The sequence below is a fragment of the Spodoptera frugiperda genome, chromosome 25 (assembly GCF_023101765.2).
Source record: "Spodoptera frugiperda isolate SF20-4 chromosome 25, AGI-APGP_CSIRO_Sfru_2.0, whole genome shotgun sequence".
NCBI lineage: Eukaryota > Metazoa > Arthropoda > Insecta > Lepidoptera > Noctuidae > Spodoptera > Spodoptera frugiperda.
This window is the reverse complement of record NC_064236.1, coordinates 17,573,977-17,601,689: the sequence shown is the minus strand read 5'-3', so window position 1 is coordinate 17,601,689 and position 27,713 is coordinate 17,573,977. Positions and strand designations below refer to the sequence as shown.

At 33.7% G+C, this 27,713-nt stretch overlaps 1 protein-coding gene across 5 annotated transcripts in view; it reads right to left on the bottom strand.

Moving 5' to 3' along the window:
- LOC118262676 (titin homolog) overlaps positions 1–27,713 on the bottom strand; it is a 185,241-nt gene that overhangs the window by 97,057 nt on the left and 60,471 nt on the right. For all 5 annotated transcript variants that reach the window (XM_050703908.1, XM_050703910.1, XM_050703911.1 and 2 more), the window contains exons 2-3: positions 3,798–3,912; positions 1,690–1,863 (exon numbers count right to left, since the gene is read on the bottom strand). In XM_050703908.1, the coding sequence (XP_050559865.1) occupies positions 1,690–1,863; positions 3,798–3,912 (289 nt within the window). The remainder of the gene's footprint in view (positions 1–1,689; positions 1,864–3,797; positions 3,913–27,713) is intronic.

The following is a 27,713-nucleotide window of genomic DNA, read 5'->3' as shown; positions in this document are numbered from 1 at the left end:
TTAGGTAATATAGCCTCTATTATTTCCTTTAATCATGCGGGCAAGACAGTAAGCGGAATGCTCGTTAAAATGCTTTGTTGAATAATTTTACATCATTAAAAATCTTGAATAATATAAGCTACGCGATTTCGCGGCGTCCACGCACGCCACTTATGAGGAAGAGTTCCTCTGTGACTCGAAACTAGACTGTACTAGAGCTTTTTACTTGAGCAAACCGTTATTTTTAGTAAACATGTTAAGCCTTTCACTGCCAACAAGAAACAGTTATAGGCTACTCTTCCTTTAGCATCGGTCAGCGTTGCCCGACATGGATTCTAATGTGTAAAACTATCAAGGCCGTAGTAATTTTTTCTTCAAGAAAGAAATACAAAAATACAATCGGATATCGATCGGAATGACCTAGAATACGCTTAATTATTTGTTAGTATAAGAACATGTATTACATTACATTAGGTGCATTTATGTATTGTATATGTTTGTCCAATTCCATGTCGATTTGTAATTACGTTGTTTGGTTGTTCACTAATTAAATGACTGATCTAAGTACCACATTCCTATAGGTAGATATAATAATACATAGGCGTACGTGATTTTAACCATATAATATAGGTTATGGTATATCTAAGAGTGGAGGTTCATTAAAAATGTTTACAAACATTTATATACAAAGGACATCGGGCGTTTTTTACCCGATTTTTTAAAAGTCGCGAACATAAACCAAAATATTTTTAAATGATAGTGTTTGCAATCATATTTAATATTGTGTAGTTATTTTGATTCACAATAATGGGAAAATGGAAATAATTAGTAAAATGAAAATGATATTTTAAGTTGACTTTTTTCCTAATTACTAAACGACCGCTCAGTAAGTTAAAATATCACTCCGTGGTATTTTTATAAACCCAATCAGACTAAATCCGTCAAGTTGATGTGCATATTTCGTTCTCACTCTCGCCCATAGTCTTAAAACTGGTATTATGTTGCGCTCGCGCAGGTAGCTAGCTTATCTTACTACATCGCAGTCCTTCGTCATCATCATCGCAGTCCTTCGCCAAAAGTTAAGAGAAAAATATGTTGTTTTAATTATTTTTGATTCCCTTTTTCCTCTTCAATTATTGCCCAAAAACATTTATAAATATTTTTTAAATGTCCAATTTCTCCTTATTGCCACGACCCACAGATATGGGAACTATACCATTGTGAACTAGATTTAATTGCCTATCCACCGTACCTAATTTTATTTTTGTTCGCCGTAGGTAAGTGTCCCATACAAAAATGCCCGATGTTCTTTATCTTTGGTTCAATAAAATAATTATCTAAAAATATTTATCTACTATTTTTTGGTAAAAACTAACTAAATAAAACCCAGTACATGTACATTTAAGTACCTACTTAAATTAATTCAGTTCCATTAAAGCAGTTTATAAAAATTTAAGAATACGTTACATTGATAATGTATTGAATCTGTAATATTTGAAAATAGCATAAATATTCTTGTCTACTTTTGTATAAACAGCTACGATTTTATATTCAAGTAATTTATACCACACCACTTTTCGAAATTTCAATAGATTTGATTTTGTTTTATTTCCCTATAAAAATAAAGATTTCCATTACAAGTGTTTGAAAACTACGGGTGAAATATTGCTTCCTTATTAATTCCCAATCATCTTCTTTCACAACACTTACCTTACACTCAGTAGAGCTGACGATCTCAACGAGGAACCGCGTCCTCGTCCCGACCTTCACGGTCAGGTCCTGCAGACGTCGCAGGAAGGTAGGGGGATCCTCTCCCGTGGGGGCTTCATCTGCACTCACCTCCAGCCGGACTCGACTCGTGTCGCTCCCGGCTGCATTACTAGCCTAAAACAAATGGAAATGCAATTTAGTTCATATACGACTTGTCTGTCGGTATATAATACACAATATAAAACACATTGTGTCTCGCGTAGATCTGCGTTCCGACAGACAACGGGTTAAAACTATAATATAGAAGATGTTATGTGTATACATAACACACATTGAAGATCAATAAAATGCCTTAAAAATGACTTGAGTCAAAATACTATAACTTAAGTCAAATCCACTGTATCTGCTTTTCAGCAATGATTAACGCAGTCGTGATAAACAACACTAAATTCGACATCTCACTCAAGAGAATGTCTGTAATCCCCAGCCTGGACAAAAAATCAAAAAACGAAAAACAAATAACAATGAAATAGTTAATAACAGTGCAAGGAAACAGACTGGACGTTACAAAATTAATGACAAACAATCGATAGCTAATTGTACTACACTGAATGAATAAACAATAAAGATCCAAAAATACACAAACGTGTCAAAATTAAAAAATAAAATGTATTTAAACCATATCGTCGTCACTGTCTCCGAGGTGAGGACAGCAGCAACAAGTGTACAGGCGCCTGAGGCAGCGGCCCACTCTGTCGCTCGTCATCGCCGGTAGAACTGACCACACTGCGTGCATTCTACAGCCTACAGCCCCCATAGGTGTAATTAGGTGCTTACTGCACACCACTATCGATCGAAGCGGGGCCAAGAGGGCAAGTTAAATATTTTATAAGACAGTCATTAAATTCTAGAAAGTTTATAAAAGGGTTTTTTGCGGCGTAAAAGGTAGTTGTTTACTTAAGGCGTACTAGCATGGGGTGGTTTTAGGTCTTCTAGGGCATTTTAAGGGAGATACGAGTAGTTTTCTGCCTAATTACGAGACGACATGTAATAAAAAGTATGTCTTAGTTGTAATTTTGCGAAAAACAAAACCACGTCTGTGTTCAAGAGCACAATAAAGACAAGCATTTTTTTTTGTCAATTACTTAGAATCAATCATGGCAATTAGATCAGTTTTGGACCAGTCGTCAAAAACTGAAGAATACAACTGCTATTATGTTTTACACATGATTAGAATATGGAAAATAATAACTATTCCGAATAAAAATTAAAGTCTACATCAACTTTAACAGTAACTTCGTCCTACGTTACATGCGTCACACAACATACCTACTTCGTATGGTCTTACTATTAAACTCATGTCTCCAATCCATCTCTCTGCTTTAGGCAGACTTTATCGTTGAATCAAAGGATTTCAGCCTTTACAGCCTCAAAGGAGAAACGGTTTGCCTTGAGATTTGCTTCAAGAAATACCTAGGACTAGTACCTTTGTGAAGCCCATCTTAGTATTTGAACAGTCCAGCTATTGAAGCCAAAATTTCTATGATCAAGGCTTTGATGTCCATTTTCAGTGGACCGTTGGACATTTTACTTCAGTTGACGTGTAGTTTGGTTGGAATCCTGTCACCTGGTTTCCATGGTAAGTGTTATTGCATCCGCTTTGTCCCCGACGAGGTAAACACTGGTCAGTATTACATCCGATGCCTGCAGGACGTGTGTACCAGTTACCGTGTCTATTATCTTCGTGACAATGAACAGACACACCTACATAATTATTAATTATGTAATACTAATTTGTATGTAGTTTAATTAGTGTTTGATTATGTAGGAATCGAGTACTTATTGTACCTATTACTAGATATATCAATACTATAAGTTAACTACTCAGACCTACAATTAGCTTCATTATACAGATGTTTTAATTTACTGGTATCATTTATTTTTTTATCGTTACAATAATTATTCTATATCATCAAAATGACAAACACAAGTCAAAGTATATTATTGTAATCTAAATAAGACAACATTCCACACACTTGATCATAAAATTCCTCATTAATAACGACACACACAGCTTTCTTACACAAAAAGTAAAGGAGCATACTCACTTGCAATGTGTACACATTGGTGTCTCCAGTCCGTGCCGCAGATACTGTCAGCCGGACGCCGCCCGCGTCATCCGTCGCCGTGAACCGTTCGTCTAACGACGCTCCAGCGCGACTCCTGCACATTTCACACAAAAAATATAATCAATAAGAGTCTTAACTCTTTAATCTGATATCAAATAGACCTTTACATATCCTCATAATATGATATAAGATGCTTGTGCAAATAAATGACATCCATTTTATACAGCATAACAACATGTCAAGTATTGACTACACTATAACATCTATATATCTCAACTAATACACATAAACATAAAGATGAAAAATACAATGAGTCTTGAAGTATCTATGACAATGAAAACTAAAACTCTAAGATGACTGAATAAAAACAACAAACTATTATTGCACAGTAATAAAGACGGGTTAATAGATAGATAGTACAGTAATAAATCTCCGTAACCGGCAACAATGTTGCAAGAAATATCCGCTCGAACCGATATGTAATATCCTTTAGATCAAAGACTAGCTAGACTTGCTTACTGGCCTGTCACCGGCAGAGACTCGCATAGACGGTCACGAGAGCGTAGGAAAGACAATGACTACAAACGTCAAACAGATAGAATTACAAAGAGGTCGCTAGGTTGACACACAAACGGATCTTCTATCCTATTACATAAATCAAGTTGAATGAATGTTAAGACTTGAGACTTATTTATTATGACATGATTTGTCTTCTACGGCTGTTGCTTTCAGTAATATCGGGACAGAAACAGTGAGTTTTTTAACTTTCAGCGTACCATTGTGTCTCTATTCGTTTATTCTCGTCTCGATGGTCAAAGAACGGTAAAGGGTTTTTTCGAATACAATTTTGAATAGTCGACATACGTTAGGCAGTTCATGAAGCTAGGCATTCGTTGTGAACAGAGCTAAGGATAAATCTTTTAAAATCGAAGTATTGTATTTTCTAAAACTGAGTCTGAAATGTTGATTTTGTTAAGGGTTACTGAATCTGGACCCACCGTGGCAAGGATCCATATATATGTCGTTCACCTTTTAGTCAAAAATTCTTTTTCTAACGAAAGTTGTATCTTTTAGCAGATTTAATAATTATCTTTTATGTTCTGAGTAGGTACTCATACACTTAGGAGTGCATACTAAGAAATAAGTAATACATAAAAATATAACTTAATTTAAACGGTTTTAATGGGCTTATATCGTATGGTAATTAAGATAAAGAGTGTGTACAAAATATCAGACCGATCGGACGTGTTTGGGTCAACAAACAGGTCAAGGTAAATAAAAAAACCTTTAAAAATGGACACATACCTTTTAAACCATAAAACTTTTAATAAGTAAGGTCTACTAATTAATTAGCTATTACTACTAATGAAAATGTCGTGGTGCCCTGGAGGCCTAAGATACTCGCTTCTCATGCATGGGAGTGCGGGTCCATAACCTACCAACGCCAATTTGATTTTTTCCGAATCAAATCTACTTTCTGAGATTGTTTAAACACCACCGACAAAGGGTGAAAGAAAACATCGTGAGGAAACCTGGGCTTTCTAATTTCTAATTATAAGTTTGAAATCACCAACCCGCATTGAGCAAGCGTGGTGATTAATGCTCAAACCTTCTCCGTGTGAGAAGAGGCTTTGGTCAGCAGTGGCCACTTATAGGCTGTTGATGTATGTACTAAAAGAGACTAGAACTAGTCACACTGTTTAATAAAGAGTAACGAATGGTTTGAGAGAACAAATGCTGTAACATATCTTAAAATCAATCTGTTCAAAGCTATTAACCCACAAAGCGTTCACTAAACAACATTATAATGAAACAAAAACCTCAACGCTGCTATAATTAACTTCATATTTGAAGTTACAAAAGAATTGTCACACACAGTGACACATACAGTCCTGTCGAGTCCTTAACCACAACTCGAATCGCCATTTTAAAACCGAAACCGACTCAAGCGGATGAATTATCGATTCCAATCGATTGCATGGTAGTCGCTCTTCGTGATTTAAACTGCAATACCCAATTACATGGGATTAGATTGATATTGAATACGATTGAAGTTCTTTGCGAGAATGTAATGTTATATGTTTTTTGTAATGTTATGTTAACTACCTATATCAACAATTCGCCAGTTAACGTGAGTCATTCCAGACTCTTTTTAAACTGACATGGTCGAGTTTGAACGAGAGAACAAGTATGAGTTATAGAAATTAATAAACAAGGTAAATATTCTGCTTTATACTAATTGGTGACAATTTTCTAAACGCACAAAAGCTCAAACCTGATATCAACCCGAAACATCAGCAATCACACAAACTTACTATTTTTCAATCTACAAATCCCCTTCATCATAGGGGTTGAATTACAATGCAGGCAACTAATTTATCTTATGGGACAAATGTTCAAAGAATCTCGTTAACAAAACCAATGCTCCATTCATTGGAACACGAGGCGTAGAACAAACACTTTAGTATGATCGGCTCATAGATTATGCAAATACTTTTAAATAGATGTGACGCAGTGATGAATGGAAGCGGTTGGCTGGCGCAGCTAATTTATTTCTAGTTACGTTCACCGGTCTCGTGATATTTAGATTTGATGGCTTTAAACAACAGAGAAATGTAATGCTCAACTATTCTTGGAATTTAAATTGAACGGGATTAAGTCTCGAAGTTTTTTTTTAAAGAAATTTGTAACCTTTGCATTGTCTAGTGAGATGAGTGAATACTTTTGTCACTACCACTACTATACTTGCTAGTGGTGTTAGACCCGAGACAAGTACAGGTCTTATAATCCTAGTATACCCAAACTGTACTCTCCATCACGCCTGAAAATCGTGTCGATCCTGGTCAACCCTTACAAGGAATAGGCCAATAGTCCTACATTTATCTGGAACTGGGGACTACTTAGTGGGTTTACCCGGGCTCCGACTCGAAAAGCAGGTATTGGAACGATGTGGTTTTTAGTGAGTAAGAGTCTGACACTCCCTCTCGTCTCGCTCAGGGCGGGAGAAGTTGCTGGATGATTTTCCAACCTTAAAAAAATATAGTTCTACATACGGCTGGCAAGAGCTGACAACGATGATAATAAAATTAAGTCTTCACACTTGTAATTCCCTTAAGACGAATCCAACCTGCCTTATACCTACTTCAGTAAAATAAATCCTAAAACATCGTTCAACTTAAAAAGCATCGAGACAGACAGTGACGCTCAATGCCTTCAAGGGACATGCACAAACCATTTTGAATCCCACAAGCAATTTTATGTAGAAATATTCCTAGTCACTTTGACTATAGAGCGTAAAGTCCTGTAACGGTGAACAAATCTCAAATTTTTATACATAAAATGTTTGGCGTCCGATAATCTCGTTGTGGTACAGACACAAGCATTGATTTGTTATTTTGTTTTAAATTTTGGAATATGAGACCCGATATGACTTGAAATTAGTAGAGCTTTTCTCAAATTTTTCATATGAGTAAATCGTATATTACAATTTAAATTGGTACCTACATATAAATAAATACATTATTTATTACAATACAAACAAACTAGCGTCCTGTTGAATCCTCATTAAATCAAATATACATAGACATCCTAAACCCATAACTTGTCTATTTAGATTTATGTGCTTCAAAACGAAAATAAATAGAGCAGAAATGTATGGTTAAGATAGAATTTCCAAACATTTCTATGTGCTCGGTAGTCTGCCTTCAATATCATAGGAGATATCGTTTCATAGACGTACCGTACCCCAAGCAACGGCTTACAAGGAATCAGAAATCTATGCGAAGGATTTTCTTGTGAGATGTACTTCAGAGCATAACTTTTATCGAAGTTTAGTTCTGCAAAAGCATTTTTCTTTCTTAGAATAATATTAACTTTATAATAAAAACTAGTTTCTACCAGCGCCTTTTCCCGGATCAAAATCCTATCCTATTACCCAAGTTGAAAATCTGGTTTTCAGAAGTTAAATCATATTAGGTACTATGAAACTGCACAAAAGTGAGTGGAATAGATTACATCCTATCCAGAAATAATAGATATAGTGTCTTTAATTATATTAACACTATCTTTCCTTTCAAAGAACACCTTAACAGGGGCCTTAATACGAGTTTGCTTTACGTTTAACGAAATCGAAAAACTTGTTCTGCGCTGAGATTGGTTGGTTCATTGGAGCCGGATCTCGTTAAACGTGTACTAAGGCCCCAGTACAACAACCGGCCTTCAGTTAAAGAACTTGGAAGCGAACCCGTGACCTTGCGTCCCTTTCAACACAAGTGTGCGAAGCGCGTCCCGAAATAAATATCATTGCGATATATCTACTGGTCGCCAAAATCTTAGCCCAATTATCATGAGACTGTCGATCGGAAACTGGTGCCCTACTTATCTGACAGTTGATAACTTTCAGATGTGTCGGTACGAGAAACTAACTGACCTACAATATAAGAATCAAAGAATTTATTGTTTTTATTTCACCCGTAATTACTTAAGAGTGGCTTACGTTGAATGAATCCAATGGCTACAACGATGTGAAAAAAAAATACAATTAGTTAAAATACAAGTATATTCAAGCGAACAGCGCGAAAATCATGTCACTTACGCACAATTATTAAAACAAATAACAGTCATAAGTTACTTCCTATGTCATAAAAATTAGTGCTGCATTCACTAGGCAACAATTTTATTGACGTGCAACATGTGACGCGTAACAGCTCAACATGTTCGATAGAGTTGCACAACTTCGCGTAAAGTCGTCAGGAGACGTGTAACATGTTATTTGTTTCAGTGCAACATGCTGTTGAAGCATCATCATCATCATCATCATATTGAGCGGAGACATAACGCGCAACAAATAATGGCCACTCAAGAGAATACTTGTTTGTTTGATGTCATCTTTATGTTAAACGCAGAACTTTTGTTGAGCAACATTACCGTGTTGCTCAACAAAAGTTCTGTGTTGACTATCAACACGAGGATCAAATGTTGTCAAGAGGATATGTGATGGAGGATATGTACCAATTAATATTTGTAACGAGACACACGGCTTACACCCACAGCTTCCCTAATTGCCATAAACGAAATAAAAAAGATACGAAATATAATGAATGTCAATTTAAGTGGAAAATGCAGCTGAATTTTTAAAGTGAAAAAGTTTCATTTTGCCTGTAAGTAGCGCGATGCACAAACACACTTGTTCAATCAACAATCCTTGAATGCTTTTCAAGGATCGTTGTTGACAGAACAAGTGTGTTGTCACGTTGTCAAAAAGGCTGAGTCTTTATACACATATACTGAAAATTATATCTTATATCAATTTATTTATTCAGTGGTAAACTTTCAGAGAGGCATATGTACAGCAATGGACATAAACGGACTGATGGTGACGTCATAAATAATGTACCGCTGTAGCATTTGAATATCAAACTGGGACAAGCTCATCACAGACTCCTAAAATCGCAGCAATTCCTGTAAGCCAAGTCCTACAGTATAAGTCTCACCCGCCTACTTCACATAGTGATTATGTAGAAGAGGCCCTTTTTTGAGGGGGGAGAAATCATCCAATGACTTTTCCTGGCATAGACGAGGCGAGAAGGAGTGTCAGACTCTTACTGACTAAAAACCACCCCATTCCTACTCCTGCTTTTTCAAGCCGGAGCCCCGGTAAACCCGTTAGGTAGTCCGCATCAGGCATCAGCCTTACAGGGATCTGTGGTTCTCTGATAGGTTAGAGAAGGCCTTGATAGCACAGAAGTGGATAGTTACAGGCTGTTGAAGACAACAGCTAGCGCATATTCCACGTCAAAATGCACTGATATACGAGTATTATTTTGTACTACAGTACAGTATACACACAGCTCCCGTTCTGCGTAGAAATGGGCCTTGAATTCCACGCACATGCGTTTGTGGGGCGTAGTGGTTAAATATATTTATGTAAATGACGAGAACTAAATCATTGCCAAGTGTTAATGTCGCTGTTTTCTATGTACGTGTGTGTTTTGTAATTTGGATCGATAGATGTAATGTTAGAGACTTACAAGACTTAGACTTCAGTCAAACTTTCTAAAAATATTCCTTAAATTAAAAAAGGAGTTGTCCTTTTTTTTAGTTTTAGTTGTAAAAAATTAAGTTGAAACTCATACTTTGCGCTGACTCAGCATATTGCCAGAAATACTACAACAAAACACTAATTTTCTCAACACGGCCGGTATCTTTTATACGTCACTGTTCTCAAAAAAGTGCTATAAAATTTCATAACAGAATGTAATTAGTAAGTATAGGTACTTAAACCATAATAGCACCATAACTAACACACAACAAACCCACGACCCTTAAATCTATTTCGGAACAAAAATTAAAATAAAAAAATGTAAAAATATGCGCATCACAATAATTCATGCTGACATATCAAGTCTATATAAAGGAGAGAATTAAGAGGTCGATGAACCCTCCCAAATAGTTTTCATGCAAGAGGAAGGAATAAGAATTTACTACGCTCAAGTGTTACTATTTGTGGACCATACATCGCCGAATCTATCCTCGGATTGATAATTATAAAGATCAGATAAGTCTGTAGATAATTCGTCAAGCTTGAACCGTGTTTGTTTAGAGCAGGAAACTTCAAATTGTTACGGGATTAACTTTGTTTTTAATTAATTTTCAAGCGGTTTTAATCTATGTGTGAAAAGTTGGTTGATAGTTTTTTAAGGTGCATTTTTGTTGACAGAATTTTTGAGAATGAATGTAACTAAATACTAACTTTGTTATATACATGACCTTAACTTATTTTCTAGGGGTTTTAATCTATGTGTGAAAAGTTGGTTGATAGTAGTTTAAGCTTCATTTTAGTTGACAGTTGTTTTAAAATGTAGAAATAATAAGTAATACTTTGTTACATATGTACATAACCTCACGCTTGTCTACGAATCTTACATAAATACTAGTACCTCAATATACATTATTGTAACTGACTTAAAACTAGATTAACAAGGTACATAAGTATGTCTGTATAAAATTACATGTCATGTCTGTATATTATAACCTAGACTTACAGATAGTCAATATAGTTCCCAAAATAGTTATAAATCACAAGTATCACAAATCCACCTGTTATGCGTCATTACCAAAAACTATGAAATCAACACAAATTAGCTACAGTTAATTAAGTAAATTGAAGCATCAAAGAGAAGGCCACCCGATGTGGTTGTATTTAAACCACACGTTATACAAAATAATATTTTAATAGAGGAGTTATTTTTTATGGAATAGTTTGCAAATGAGCGTAGGGGTCACTTGATGGTAAGCCGTCAGCGTCGTCCATGGACACCCGCAACACCAGAGGAGTCACAGTTACCTTACCGGCAATTAAAAAAAAACGCTCTTTATTCAATTATCTAAAATGTGGAAGTTTACTGCGTTTTAATTTTCTAAAAAGATCAATCCCATCAAAAACATCCTGGAAAAAACCCAAGTCTCGCAGCTCAGTCTTTCTACCGTCAAAAGTTGTGAGATCCATGTAATACCAAGTCGGTTAATCTATTTAGTGTCTACTTGAAGGACCTTCTGTCTTAAGTTATTACATAAGTTATTATCATGCCAATATTAAAAATATTTAACGTTTTAAACAAATAGATCGACTTGGACATCGCTTGATTTGATTATTAGTATGTATCACACTACACAGCACGACGGGCCAGCGACCAACAGGAACGAGAGTTTCAATCGCGTGAGGCGCGAGAGACTAAAGAATCTAATATAATATTGTAATATTCATTTTGTTTTCATGCGATGTCCAAGTCGATCTATTTGTTTAAAACGTTAAATATTTTTAATATTGGCATGATAATAACTTATGTAATAACTTAAGACAGAAGGTCCTTCAAGTAGACACTAAATAGATTAACCGACTTGGTATTACATGGATCTCACAACTTTTGACGGTAGAAAGACTGAGCTGCGAGACTTGGGTTTTTTACAGGATGTTTTTGATGGGATCTCACTTCTTTTTGTAGAGCCTTTCTTTTTGATACCATCTCACCCTTACCCACCCTATACCCCCTCCCTTGCCTCATATGGTAGGTACCTATCTACACCTATTAAATTTATAACCCAATCCCATATATTTATATGGGATTACAAAGTTATTGATGCAGTTGGTGTATTTGGAAGACTGGACCGAAATTACAAAATATTTAAGTTTTCCCATGATTAAGACACTAAACTCTATATGTATTCCAAATATGAAGCTTCTAAGTCTGCTAGAAGTGCCTTGGACTTTTGATGATCGGTGAGTCAGTGAGTGACAAAATTTAGAAACTTTAACAAGTTGTCATTCTTAAACTACTGGTTCAAATTGACTGAAATTTTAAATATTTCGTGTTTATACAATGCCGGATTAGTTACTGAAGATTCAGGTTTCTTGCTTTATCCACAACCGAATTATAGGGGGTCGAAAAAGGCCCGAATTGCTTCAAGAAAAGGATGGTACGGCCGTGCCGCTTTTTTTTTGCTCGACTTGGCGGGGGCACTGCCGTGCCCCCAGACCTATGTTTAGGGATTTTATGTCCACGTTTAGCAAAGATCTTGAAGGTGCGGAAGACCTAACTTGATGCCGGGGCTCCGGCTCTAAGATCATTAATAGGAACGGAGTGTTTTAGTCAGTAAAGAGTATGTTACTCTCAATGTCTCATCAAAGGCAGAAGAGGTAATTGTATAATTTTCCACCCTCAAAAAAAGCAGGTGCATTGGTGAACACTGTTGTCCGATATCTGTATATGTACCTAAGACCCTTAGATGGCTTATAGGAAATCGGCTGGAAGAATAGAGGTATAAATATAATGGCATATGCATTTTATCCTGCCGCGGCCGTCACGATACGGCTAATGTATATCTCTATAATCAATATGATTTAGTTCGGGCATGATGTGAAATTAAATAAATTATAGGGTACCTATTTATTATGTTTTTAAATGTACCCACGACACGTGAGAAAGTCCTACTATGGTGTAAAGTTAAAAAAGGTTTGGGTGATAATTATATTTATCAATATAATAAACAAGCGTGTTTACAAGTATTGTTTTAATCATTGGTTATTATTAACGCAACAAAATGTCGGTATTTTGTTTCTCGGAAACATTGTTAATAGGATTTTGTAAACGACATTATGTACGGTCGGTATCACATGTGTTTATTGTTTATATCGTACCTCTCTATATTCAGTGCTTTTGAATTATAGGGAACTTAGTATTGTTATGTATATTTACTCGTAATAATTAAGTACTTGATGAATTCTATAGAATACTATAGTCCGCCCCTGATTCGGAGCTGCGGTCTGATTCAGATCTGTGAACTAACTAGCGGGTTTACCGGGGCTCCGGTTTGAAAAACAGGAGTAGAAACGGGGTGGTTTTTAGTCAGTAAGAGTCTTGACAATCTCTCTCATTTCGCCTAATGCAGAAGAAAACATAAGATAATTTTCCCTCTCAAAAAGGCCGTCTGTAATAGGGGAAATATATAATGGCAGTCTCAAAGGAGGTTTATTTTCTAGCAGTATCTTCATCACTGTCTTCAAAAAAGAAGAAAGATCAACGTAAACCACTATGTGAAAGTTTATCATTCATCAACATCATCATCGGCCCGAAGACGCGCACTGCTATACAAGATTACTCTGCTACGGCAAATGACATAACAAAACCCAATGAGAAACGTTCATCGGTACGGAATAACAGTAGTTTATATTCTAAAGTTTAGACATTATAGAAACAAACAAACATTCTAATATGCAATTACTATATCAGTAATAGTTTGTTTCCAGTTATTTGTTTCTATGAGCCATTGTCACACGTGCCTATACATGTAGCGCGAAATAAATAATTTCACACTAAACACCATTGAAAATTAACGCCTAAAGTGATTACAAATGATTCCAAACCTATTCACTATTTGCACTAAAATTCATCAAAATAACACAATACGCTTGTTACCAGCGATAGATTTTAATTGTGCCTAGATTTATGCAAAATAATTGTGTTTAAATAGACAATTTATTTCCGAAAACAACATCTAAATTGATTTGCTTTGTTACTATCGTGAGGTATATTAAATTGTTGATAATGTTCTATTGTTTAGTCACGTATCTAGTATCGTATCTACTAGTTTCAAGCTATACTAGGGGCCCTAGTCGAGGCAAGCGCTGTTTATTATCGGAAGGTGTTAAATAAGAATAAAAGTCTTAACTCATAAATAAAGAGATTATAAAAATTATCAATCCTTATGCTTTGCAAACATCCCGGAGATACTGGTGTAACCATAAAATGATCTCAATTAACTAAAAATCACGGTTTTACTCATGTATATTAATGGAGACCAGCTCTACTAGTTTCGAGTCATAGAGGGACTCTTCATCATGAGCGGCCATGTCACGCAGCCCTTTTTTAAAGCGGGGGGGGCAAATTACGCCTACCTGATTTTTAGTTAATATAGTAACTTATCTTACGATAGTTATTCTAAACATATAAAATGATCCCTATTTGCAACTTTAATAACAGTACCTATATACAGGTAAGTAAGTATAAATTCCTACTTATGCCATATAACGTAATGCATTGCATAACTCCTATCACAGATAAGCTAGCGTACTAACTACACAGTTCAAGTTCAGTATCGATTTCCCAATCGTCGAAAGGCTGTCATAATGATTGGTGTTCGATTTTCCGTGCATAAAGTTCACTGAGAGCAAGCTTGCACGTGCCGGCAACTGTGCACAAACATTTACAACTTTATTACACGTGTAATAAAGTTGCAAACTCTCTGACTAGGTTTAAACTTTTAATTAATAGGAGCCAGTGATTTTATTCGTGTTGTTAGGAATTGTCGATCAGTGTCGTGTGGAATTTATTTTTCTTTTTGTATTATGAACTTGATGATGGGTACTAGTATGGTATTTTTTGACACTAAGCTTTAGAAGATGCTGCAATCCATCATTCGATGTTTTATCATAATTTTAGGACATATCCGGGACTTCACTTATGATATCACTCACTAAATGTGTTGCAATAAAATTATTACAATAGGGATGATAACGGATGATATGATAACGGATGCTGATAACGGGGTATTATAACTGAAAATCTAATTAGTTTCTATCCTAACTGACGACACTAAAAGACTGCACTTCCTGGAATACATAGATAGGTAATGACATATATAATGTAATACAACAACAACAATACTCTCATTATTTGTTACACGTACTGCTATTAATGTTCCTAGCGATTAGAATTCTTCATTTCTAAATATTTGTGTTTACCTGTGGATAGCGTTGTGGGTTACATTATGACCACAACAAGTCATTGTTATATTAGTTGTAGGATTTTATAATGTAACTGTTTGCTGTTCCTCAAAATGAAAAATAAAATAAAATAAAATAATAATGAATTATATTAGACACGTATTTTATTATTTTGTCATTTAAGATAGCAATACTTAGATAAAACTAATCAAACTTTAGAACTGGGAGCAAATACGTCATATCTACGCATAAAATGCAGTTAGGAGTAACGTCACGCTATATTTCAAATCGATATATCTTCGAAAGTATTTGTCTCGATAAAAAAATAAAAAAAAATGTCAAACATTTTAAAATATTCTACCAAACGGACATACCTACAATAAAATTAGTTATCTTCCATTTAACAGTAGAAGCGAGCATCATCTTACGCTTAGATTAAAATTGTGATTGCAATCATTGACAGTATTGCATTATATTATTATATCACCGAAGCCATTGAAGACTAATTTCTGGATAACAACTTCACTTTAAGTCCTTTCAGTTTACTAACAAGAACTGATTGTAGATTAGTTCCCAGCTTAGCAAACATCTTAATAAACTCAATAACCCTTATCACTAGTTCAATAGGTGCGATTTTCCAAAGCCATCTTACAAATAACTAGAAACTACACTCAATGTTCTTCAAACGGCTAAAGCTAAGGAAATATTCAATTCGAAGATTCAAGCTAGACTGTTTAAACAGAAATAATGCAAGCCTTTGTGCAACAAGTTTGCAACTGATCCGCCGACTGGTCGACCAACCAGTCCATCAATGCTGCTCGAATAAACTAAAGAAGAAATCGGACTGACAAATACTTCAGTTAAAGGAAAGGTATTTAGTACCCTTTTGATAATTTAAGTGTTCAACTTTTAACCAAAAGTGAACAGCTGTACTCAAAACTTTGATTTAGTGTTATTATTTATTCTTATATATAAAAAAAAAAATGTCAAGCCCGATTTTTCTGACTGACTAGTAGCGTATGTATATTCATATGTATGTAGTGAAAAGCGGATATTTCAATATATTTTTTTAAATAAACGTTGGTGCGTTCTGCTGTACAGTGGACGAGTTTACAAAAATACAAGTTCACATACACATGACAGCCAGACCCGAAACAACAATTTGTGGATCATACAAAAAGTTGCTCCGTGCGGGAATCGAACTAACTACACGCGGCACTTGCGCGGCAGCCGTCAAGAAAATAGGATCAAGAGAATAAGAAGAAAACATACACTTCAATTTTATTTAGTAGTTTAGATTTAGAAATAACCACATATAGTTTCTTTTTAATTGCGAATATCAGTCGGGGTGTAACAAATAACTTTTCAATTGGAAAAATGTCATTTTTGTTTGACAAACAAAAAATTGAACATATCAATTTGCAAAGTACTTTTATGTAATAGATATTCTTTTCAAATATTGTTTTAAAAAAAATGCCAAGCAAATATTATTTGCACTATTGTTAGCAATATAAAAGGCCATCTATTCACATTTGAGTCATTCAACGCCAAAAAAGTTTTTAAAGTATTTATACTGCTAAAATGTCAGCGCTGAACAAAATACAACAAATACATGTCAGAATCACTGTGTGTTTTGCTAAATATTACCAAATAAAATGTCAAACAATTTACAAATAGACAAACTTCGTTAATTTCATTAAAATACTACAAAAAAACCTAATTTCATAAATCGCCTGCAAAGCACCGTGTAATGCAGTGCACATCAAGAAAAAATGTTTTTGTACGTTTTCGACTTTATTCCAATACGTATAAAATTTAAATTCTTTTAATGGAATCAGTCAGTTTTTGGTGCATACGTGATCTAGTTTTCACAACGTACCTATTACACAAAGTATGTTAGAGTATTAAGTGTCTCTTGACAAATTTGTTCACAAGGAGTTAGTTGGTTTGCCAATTAGGGTATCGATATACAAAACGCGATGGTAAGAGCAAGCGGGTCTGCGGTAACCTTCACAGCTTTACTAGTTAACTAACAAACAATTCTCCAAGCAAATACTGCCACTACTACGTGCCATTTTCTGTTTACATCAAAGCCATGACTGAGGCTGCAAATGGAAAACGCATTTCAGAAAAAAATATAAAAGAATGAATAAAAGAAATTGTTACTGTTTCTGTTTGTTCTACCGCTTGTCACTGTGGGAAATAGGTATTTAAATGTTATACGATTCTTTTTTTTTCTTTAATGTTTTGCTCCTCGCTAGGATTTTATTTCTGTGGTTGCGTTAGTGCATGTCAAAGTACCGGAGCGGTAACACGGTTTTACAGAAAACCCGCATAAAACAATTACCGCTTGCTTAGTGTTTCGCCGTATCGCTAAGGTTACAGGAGCCTTAATCCCGCGGCCACCAGAAGACTAAGAAGTGGCAACACACATGTGTAGCTCCTCTAATGTAGCGGGTGGCAAACTAATTCATTGCGGTTAACCACTAGTTCAGCGATGCAGCAAAACAAAAACAGTTCCCAATCAAAATAATCTATACATATAATAAAATCGTAGAAAAGTGCTGTCTGTAAAAAATAAAAATAAAAAAAATAGCAGGGGTTATTGTTATGTCGATGTCGAACCCAAAAATGTAATTAACTTTTTTTTTGTCTGTTTGTCTGTTTGTCTGTTTGTCTGTTTGTCTGTTTGTCTGTTTGTCTGTTTGTCTGTTTGTCTGTTCGTCTGTGCGCGCTAATCTCAGAAACGGCTGATCCGAGTTGGATGCGGTTTTCATATATTGTGGGAAAATTTACATTTAGTGTTTGTTTCAATTTCATAAATAAAAAAGTTATGTCAAATATTATATGTATAGATTAAAGAATCACGTCGAACATTCTATGCTTATACCATTAATCTCCGCAACTATTTGACGGATTTGGTTGAAATTTGGTACAGATATAGTTTAGAACCTTAGAAAGGACATAGATATATTTTTATTTCAAAAATCAAAAAATAAAATAAAAATAAAATAAAAATAAAATAATAAAATAAAAGAAAATAAAAATAAAATAAAAAAAAAAATAAAAATAAAATAAAAATAAAATAAAGATAAAATAAAAATAAAATAAAATAAAAATAAAATAAAATAAAATAAAAATAAAATAAAAATAAAATAAAATAAAATAAAATAAAATAAAATAAAATAAAATAAAATAAAATAAAATAAAATAAAATAAAATAAAATAAAATAAAATAAAATAAAATAAAATAAAATAAAAATAAAAATAAAATAAAAATAAAATAAATATAAAATAAATATAAAATAAATATAAAATAAAGATAAAATAAAAATAAAATAAAAATAAAATAAAATAAAATAAAATAAAATAAAATAAAATAAAATAAAATAAAATAAAATAAAATAAAATAAAATAAAATAAAATAAAATAAAATAAAATAAAAATAAAATAAAAATAAAATAAAAATAAAATAAAAATAAAATAAAAATAAAATAAAAATAAAATAAAAATAAAATAAAAATAAAATAAAATAAAATAAAATAAAAATAAAATAAAAATAAAATAAAAATAAAATAAAAATAAAATAAAAATAAAATAAAAAAAAAATAAAATAAAAATAAAATAAAAATAAAATAAAAATAAAATAAAAATAAAATAAAAATAAAATAAAAATAAAATAAAAATAAAATAAAAATAAAATAAAAATAAAATAAAAATAAAATAAAAATAAAATAAAAATAAAATAAAAATAAAATAAAAATAAAATAAAAATAAAATAAAAATAAAATAAAAATAAAATAAAAAATAAATTTATTCCGGACATACAGCGCCATCTATTGTTCAATTTCGTACTTATTATACTAGTACGGAATTGAACAATGTCGGGCTGTTCCTATACTCCGTAGATAGATGGCGTTGATCGCGCAATGGTGTAATTACAATTGTTCAGTTCATGTTATTGATCCATTAATTCATTGGAAATTTGATTTTACAAAATAGTAAAAAGCAATGAAAAATATAACATAATACAACTTTTAGTACAAAGAAAACGCTCTAACGGAGTATAGATAATTCTATGTCGATCGTTACACGACTTCGGTTCATGTTATTGTTTTAATTCATCGAAAAAAAGTTAACAAATAGTAAAAAGGTATGAAAAAAATTATATCAATATAATTAAACTTTTAGTACAAAGAAAATGCCCGAACGGAGTATAAATAAATAATCCAAGTTGTCTTTATCCTCGATAGGTGGCGTTGGGATCGAAATAGATTGCGCTATGGTTTTGTTACAATTATTTGGTTGGGTATCGGCCGAGCGCTTCGGTACTATTGTAGAAAATGTGTATTATCAGTCGTATGATTATTTGTCTGTAGTGGTCCTGCTGTTTCGTATATTCTAAATTGGTTTCGTTGTATTTGTCAATTAATAAGTTTATTTGTTGGGTTTTCCTGGTTTTCTGGTTAAACTTTTTAACGTAGGTTTAGTTTGATATCGATTATTAGTAGTTACTGTAGTTAGTTTTTTTAATAAAATTGTAAGTCTAATTTATAAATTAATTAGATTAGATTTAAGTCGTTTCTTTTAAATTATTTAGTTTAAGCTTGGTTATTATAGCATAAAGGATAGGTTCTAATATAATTTCTTTTTTAATTGTTATAAATTCGTAATTCGTAGCTTTCTTTAGTTTTAAGTTAGTTTTCATCTTAAGTTCGGAAAGATTATAATATTTCTTTAGTTAAAGTCCGTTTATAACTATTTTTTCAATGCCCTAAGTGAGTATACATCTATTAAATTCAAACGCAGAGCTCATTATGTTGATTTTTGAAGAGTTCCCTGGAATATCTTCCACATCTCATTTTTGAAGAGATCCCGCGAGATCGGGAACTATGTGGTTAAAACCAAAAATTTGCCGGAAGTCACTATTCCACGCGAACGAAGTCGCGGGCAAAAGCTAGTTTCCTAATAAATCTGAACATATTGCTGATGCTCTCATATTAATTGAATTCCATCAACGGGTTTATCAATATCACTCGTGTGGAAGGATTAGTGGTGTTTATCGAATTATGATCCATTAGCACTATTTATCAAAAATCGGAGTGTTAAACATGATGTCTGGGGTTGGGGTGTCGTGTTAGATAATAGACATACATTCAAAATTTAGAAAAAAATTGTATCCGTATGAAGTAAGGACAAGATCCGAAACGTTAAATTCTATTCTAAAACAAAGACACATAAAATAATATAACCATCCCAATAGTTGAAGTCAATTCATGTTTGCAAAACGGTAGAAACAAATTGACAATTTTTAAATCATCACATGTAAAATTAAATTAGTTATAAAACTTTGTAGAAAATGCTATCAGTATATATTTTATTATTTAATTAATAATTTACTTCTTTACTGGAAAGCAGTAGTACCGAAATAAATTAAGTCATACGATGTATTTATTTTATTAAAAATCTGTTTCTTGTTACAGCAACACTTAATGCAATATACAGTTGTAAGACCTATCCATAAGTTACAATTCTATTTCCCACCCAAGATTGCATTGATATAGCACTCGCCAGCCACTTCTCGGGTCAAACGAATTACAACCCAAGGTGTACATTCGTATAAGTACTGTATCACTTCGAATGGTATAGTTTCCAGTGAACCAATGTTTAAGATCAAAATCCTCTGTGAAACATAGCTATCTAATGAACGTCTTTAATTTTCTGAAGTGATAAACAAAGGTATTTAAGTAATGTATTCAATTTTTATCATAAACCGAAACCTTTTGGATCTAATGTAAAAATGAAGCATTTCACAATAATTTCAAACTGCATCTTGAAACCGAGGAAATTATCGACAAAACACTTAGAATACTTTTCCCATACAGGAAATCTAACCTGAAACAGTTGGTGCGACAAAGCCAGAGCAACGTAATACTTTAAACTAATGCCTCTTTTTTTGAAACAGTGCCGATGTATGGTAGGTACTATTACATACATATTACATGTATATAATCACCAGTCCTATATGATCGTTACAGAGTCCTAACGTGAAAATCCATTCAAAAGTTCTGAAATCGAAATATCCAATTACACTTTTGCCTGAACCCGGAATCGAACGCTGCAAAACTGAACATTTATTTTGTTGTTTTATAAAGGGTGTGAGCGTTGGACACGCCTGTCGCCAACTCGAACCATACTGTATGTAGTTAGGACTCACAGTTACGAAATATCACGATAGCTTTTTCTATGTAAAACTTTTTTGTGGTCGCATAGAATGGTATGTGAAACTATTAATTGCTATGCGCACGGTCCAGTGCAATATACTTTGAAAAGTAATAAATATAACGTAGAACGGGACATATTAAATCGACTTTCCGAATAGAAAACTATTCATTTTTATTCAATACTCAATTCTGACGAAAGTTCCTAAAAATATTTTTTCAAAACATTGCCCTACTCTATGATTGTCTCCTGTGTCGTGGGTGCGTTTACAGACTGATAAATTTACCTACACTTGACACCCAGACTCGAGGTAACAATTTGAGGATCACACAAAGAGTTGCTCCGAGCGGGAACCGAACCCATTACACGGCAGTGAGATCTCCTATTCTAAAGCGTATGATATGATATGGTAGGTATGACACAAGTTATTAAAAATGATTTTCACTGAAAAATATTGTAGTACTATACTAACATAAAATCATATCAAAAAGCGGATTAAAAATATGAATAACCATTTCCAAGTACTTTTTTAAGCTTTACCAAGCATCGAAATCTTTCTTTTATGCACAAAATAAATATTGTCCGGGTAGCCTATGAGTGTAAATTGACTGAGCATTGCGTTTGTGACAACCCTATTTACACAAGAACGTAAAATGGGTCGAATACTACTTATTCTCTTTATACAGAAAGTTCAAAAGGAAACCAGTATTTAATTTTTTACATGTATTTAAGTAAAAAGACGGTGACGACAGTTAATGCCATGCCAAAATGGAACACAGTAAGTATACGTATTATTGCACTACGGCCTTACAAAAATCTGACGTGAAATAACGCTTGCGTTGTGAGTGAGGTTACCGGAGGCTCAATTACTACCCTCCCAAATTTTTCCAATACCCGATTCCCCAACCACCCTTAAAAGCCGGCAAAGCACTTGGATACGCCTTTGGTGTTTCGGGTGTTCATGGGCAGCGGCGATTGCTTTTCATCAGGTGATCCATCTGCTCGTTTGGCGGCTTATACCATTTTTTTTATCTTGTTTGCAAACTATACTCGAGAAACAGACACATACGAGACAATCAAAATGTATAATAATATTAAATGCTTTCTATTAATAAATCCGTCAACACAGTACCTAACCACAAACTGGAAAACAGCAACGATCTTTGAATTTAAACGCAACATCTATTGCATTGCACGCCAGCGATAAGTTTCATGCTTCGATAATCTGTGACTCGGATGTCAATCGATATATTTTGTGAATAGCACCGGACTCCGAATGCGTCCAGTCAGTCCTATAACACAAGAGAACGAAGCCTACCTGTCGAAGCATTGTACAATGTACACTCTGCAACGCAAACTATCAACTAATTTCGAACGTTGCTACACGATTTTAAGCTTTGTGACCAGTCAAACGTAATACTTTTCGTTTGCTCTGATGGTACCTGTGTAAATGATGTTATGGTTGAAATTCGTGGAGTATGGTTGGCGCGTTAAGTTTTGACAGAGGTGTGGTTTGGTTACGGAAGCGGTGTGGTACGGACATGCAAGGTTAAAAAAGAGTCACACTTAAAAAAAAGCGATGTAAAGTTTAATCCGTGGCATTAGGACGTAGATCTACGCGAGACACGAAATGTTTTCTATTTTGTCTCTTATATCGGCAGACAATAGGTTAATTGATTTAGTTTATCTGCACTACCTGACTAGGCAGGACATTTCTAGTACTACAAATTTATTCTTACCTATCATTAAACACTCTCACAATAAAATGAAAGTAGGTACGATCTAAGTACTCTTTTTTGAGGACTATATAACAAACTGAATAATATTTCCTCAACTGAATAAAATACTATTCATTATCAACAGCCCTCGATGGTCTGTAGCTGGACTACGGACCTCCTCTACATAAAAAATATCTCTACTACCTCGCACATAAACGATGAGCAAATCAACAAATGACGCCATAAATCCTACATTGCACATATAAAGTTTACATACGAACATACATGCATAGAAAATCCCGACGAACAAAGCCCGCCAGGCACGATCATGTCGTCTGGACGGAGGATCCTACTTTTCTTAGGAAACTTTAGTCTCTGTTGCCTAAAGGGGCAACAAATGTATTGTTCCTATTCTAAAGCCATCATACCTAAGTCTATTAACATATCTAAAATAAAAATATCACACCCTCTAGATGTAGCAGAGAGGTAAGGCATAAAAATATAACTATGCTCTTAGACAAATACTGTTATCCCATCAAAAACATCCTGTAAAAAACCCAAGTCTCGCAGCTCAGTCTTTCTACCGTCAAAAGTTGTGAGATCCATGTAATACCAAGTCGGTTAATCTATTTAGTGTCTACTTGAAGGACCTTCTGTCTTAAGTTATTACATAAGTTATTATCATGCCAATATTAAAAATATTTAACGTTTTAAACAAATAGATCGACTTGGACATCGCTTGATTTGATTATTAGTATGTATCACACTACACAGCACGACGGGCCAGCGACCAACAGGAACGAAAGTTTCAATCGCGTGAGGCGCGAGAGACTAAAGAATCTAATATAATATTGTAATATTCATTTTGTTTTCATGCGATGTCCAAGTCGATCTATTTGTTTAAAACGTTAAATATTTTTAATATTGGCATGATAAAAATATAACTATGCTCTTAGACAAATACTGTTATCCCTTAGTCCAAACAAAGTTTCCAGTAAATCCAATGCATTTTGGATCAGAAGAGTGCGTGCACATCACGACAAGTCAATCATGCAAGATTTACTCTGCAAAGGAAAGTATCTGCAAAAATGGTTACAGTTGATGCGCTATGCAAACCCAGTATAAACTGACCCGTCAAATGTACCGAAAGACCATACAAAGCGAGACTTTGATAAACTGGTTCTGTATAGCCGATTGTAACCAATATAAACTGACCTTCGAACGCGTGAAAAGGGTGTATAAAACAAGATCATGTTAAATTGGTTATGTGGTCGACGTGTAAGAGTACAAATGCATATTTTGCATTTTTAATACGAGTGGTGCACATCCTTTAAGCCACGCTCTGGTAGCAAACGTTCACACAGTCACATTTTGGTAGGTACCTGAAGATTAGCAAAGCATTTATAACATTATTTTTAAGATTTGAAATTTCCAATCATATTGATATAAGAATATAGAGACTATAATCAAATGAGGAGACTTTTACTGTGAAGGAAATCGACGCCAAAGAGACTTGGTTTCAAGCACAGCAATATAAAAAACAGAGCATTATATTTTACTAGCTGACCCGGCAAACATCGTACCGCCTTTACTATTATTATTTTTTAACCAATTTAAATGTAGAAAATGAAAGTCCTCTAACCTTCTCCTGACAATAAATAGGAATAAATAAAAAAACATTCAATTTGGTGCAGTCGATCAAGTTATGCGAGTACATTCATTTTGACGATCCATTTTTATTTATATAAATTATAATTATGTAAGGTGTCAAGCCGTGTGGTGTGGTGTGTGAAATACTCATTCCTTCTTCATAATATTATATTAAATCCCCCTTTTTGCATCACCGCAAACAATAAAAGACCGACAATAATTAATTCTGTCATGGAATACAGATACAATTTCAATCATGCACATCATAATGAACATTGTTAAATCAAAATAAAAGTAATTTCAATTCGTAACTCGTATTGTTTCATCATTAAATATCCGCAAACATTGATTCATATAAAATATCAGATATAATGGTCATGGCTACCATACTGGAAAATATTTTGAAGCACAGATACTTTACAAACAAACAGAGGGTTTATTTTAATATTTTAATAATAGTGTTTGGTCAGTTAAGTAATATTCGGCGTTGCGGTTTTTTATTTTGATTCAAATGTTAAATAAATTGTTACAAATGGAAGATTTTTGAACGTATCAATGTTGTTCTTTTTGTTACGAGTTCAGTCTTATCATTTACTGACATACTCAAGTAATTTAATGGTTACTTAACCTAGTATTTAGTAACTGTTTCGGAGCAAAATCGTTACTTAGGAATAGTTCAAGTAGATTATTTAAGTCGTTTCTTTTAAATTATTTAGTTTAAGCTTGGTTATTATAGCATAGAGGATTTGTAATATAGTTTCTTTTTTAATTGTTATAAATTCGTAATTCGTAGCTTTCAGTTTTAAGTTAAAGTCCGTTTTTAAACTATTTTTTCAATGCCCTAAGTGAGTATACATCTATTAAATTCAAACGCAGAGCTTTATGTTGATTTTTGAAGAGTTCCCTGGAATTTTTCTCATTTTTAAAGATTCCGCGAGATCGGGAACTATGTGGTTAAAACCAAAAATTTGCCGGAAGTCACTATTCCACGCGAACGAAGTCGCGGGCAAAAGCTAGTGTTAAATAAATTGTTACAAATGGAAGATTTTTGAACGTATCAATGTTGTTCTTTTTGTTACGAGTTCAGTCTTATCATTTACTGACATACTCAAGTTATTTAATGGTTACTTAACCTAGTATTTAGCTATTGTTTTTGGAACAAAATCGTTACTAAGGAATAGTTCAAGTAATCATTTAATGTCTCTAAGTAAGGCACTTAATTCAGAATGTTACTTCTTTTTAAGATTATGGTATGGTGGTTCTTATAAAGTTCTTTTAGTTAAGGTTTTTGGTTTTAGTGGCTATATGTATGATGGTTAAAGTACTTTATTACATCACTCCCGACAAAACCTAATCAAGATGTCTTAAGATTTAAATGAAGATATTTTCGAGTACAAAGATACAGGTTCTACTAATCATCATTGACTAGTACATATCTGTATGTCCATCGAAAAGTAATAAACTTTATACTAAGTTTAGAGTTATGTCCACTACTTCTTCGAAACAACTCGGTAAGTAAGTACTACCTATAATAACATAAAATTTAATATTCACTGATGTTTAATAAAGTAATTGAAATTAGTTTCGAATTTCTCTTCAAAGTAAGTAAACTACTGCAAATTTACTTACAGAGGTAATTTAATTAATAATCTTCATCTACCTGTAGATACTTAAAGCTTTATTTTTGTTTGTCTTATCCAAACTCCTTGAATAGCGCAGTGGTTGAGCGACCGGTTGCAACTTTTGTTTGTACGATCTGAGTTGTGTATGGGAAAGAATTAAGAAGTTAACATTGTCCCCGTTCCCGGTGCCCTTGCTGCTAATGAGAATAACGTCTCCGAACCGAAAAAAGCCCAGTAATACTTTGCCTGACCCGAGAATCGAACCAGAGACCCCTTGCCTAGTAATTGCACTTGTAACCGCTCGACCCACGAGGTAGTCGCTTCCTGTCCCCTTGTCGTATGATAAATGAAAATGTTTATACAAAGCAAATTTTTTCCCGATGAGATTATAGAATAATAATTTGTATTGAATAGTTGTTCAATTAATGAATAATAATAAACTTAAACATCATAATATTAAATTTTATCTCTTTGCTATTGTAATTAAAACCTTCGAAAAGTTGTAATAAAAACTAAAATTGTTTATTTGCATCAAACCTAATGAAAGTAGCTACCTTGGATAGATTAAATGCACTTCTTCAATCCGCGTTTAATATTTGAATCGAAGCTTGTTGATCGGAGCTCTCTCGATATTGCGAAATTATTATGTATTTAAGTAAAAAGTTCATTTAAAAAATATCTCATTACTTTAGAAGTCCGAATAGCTCGGAAATGATTGCGATCTATCCTTTTTGTAAAGTACTAAGATGAAATATTATAGCGACAGCAGGGTAGAATATAATTAACTAACGACATGCCCCAGCTTCGCTTGGGTGCTATAGTGATTTATTATGCATGTATTATACATAAAAACTCTATTTAAGAAAATACGGCAACAAAATCGCGTAGTTTTAAAGATTTAAGCATACAAAGGGACATAAGGACAGAGAATGTGACTTTGTTTTATACTATGTAGTGATTTTAGCACCTTTGACTTTGCATCAGATGTTAAAGGAAGAAGCCGACTAATCAGAATGTTAATATTGAAATGTAAATGAGACGATGAGAGAAAAAAAAACAGTGCAATAAAGCTAGTGCTCAGCTCAAATGCCGTAGCTTGAGCACGACGCGACGGCTCGAGTCACAACACAAGATGATTAAATCTTACTCAACTCCGGTGAAGTATTCGAAAAAAGCTCTACCGGTGTCAAGTTATACTGGGACTCATGTTTAGGAGCAGCGCGTCTCATAATATGACCTGAACGTTGCACTTGAACAAAATAAGCAAATTAACTCGTGCTCTGCCTAAGCTTTGAGTAGGCTGCGTGATGTCACCGCGTCTGCATCTCATGATGAAGAGTGAGGGACTCTTCATCATGAGATGCGCAGACGCGAAACTAGTAGAGCTTTCACGTAATTAGCT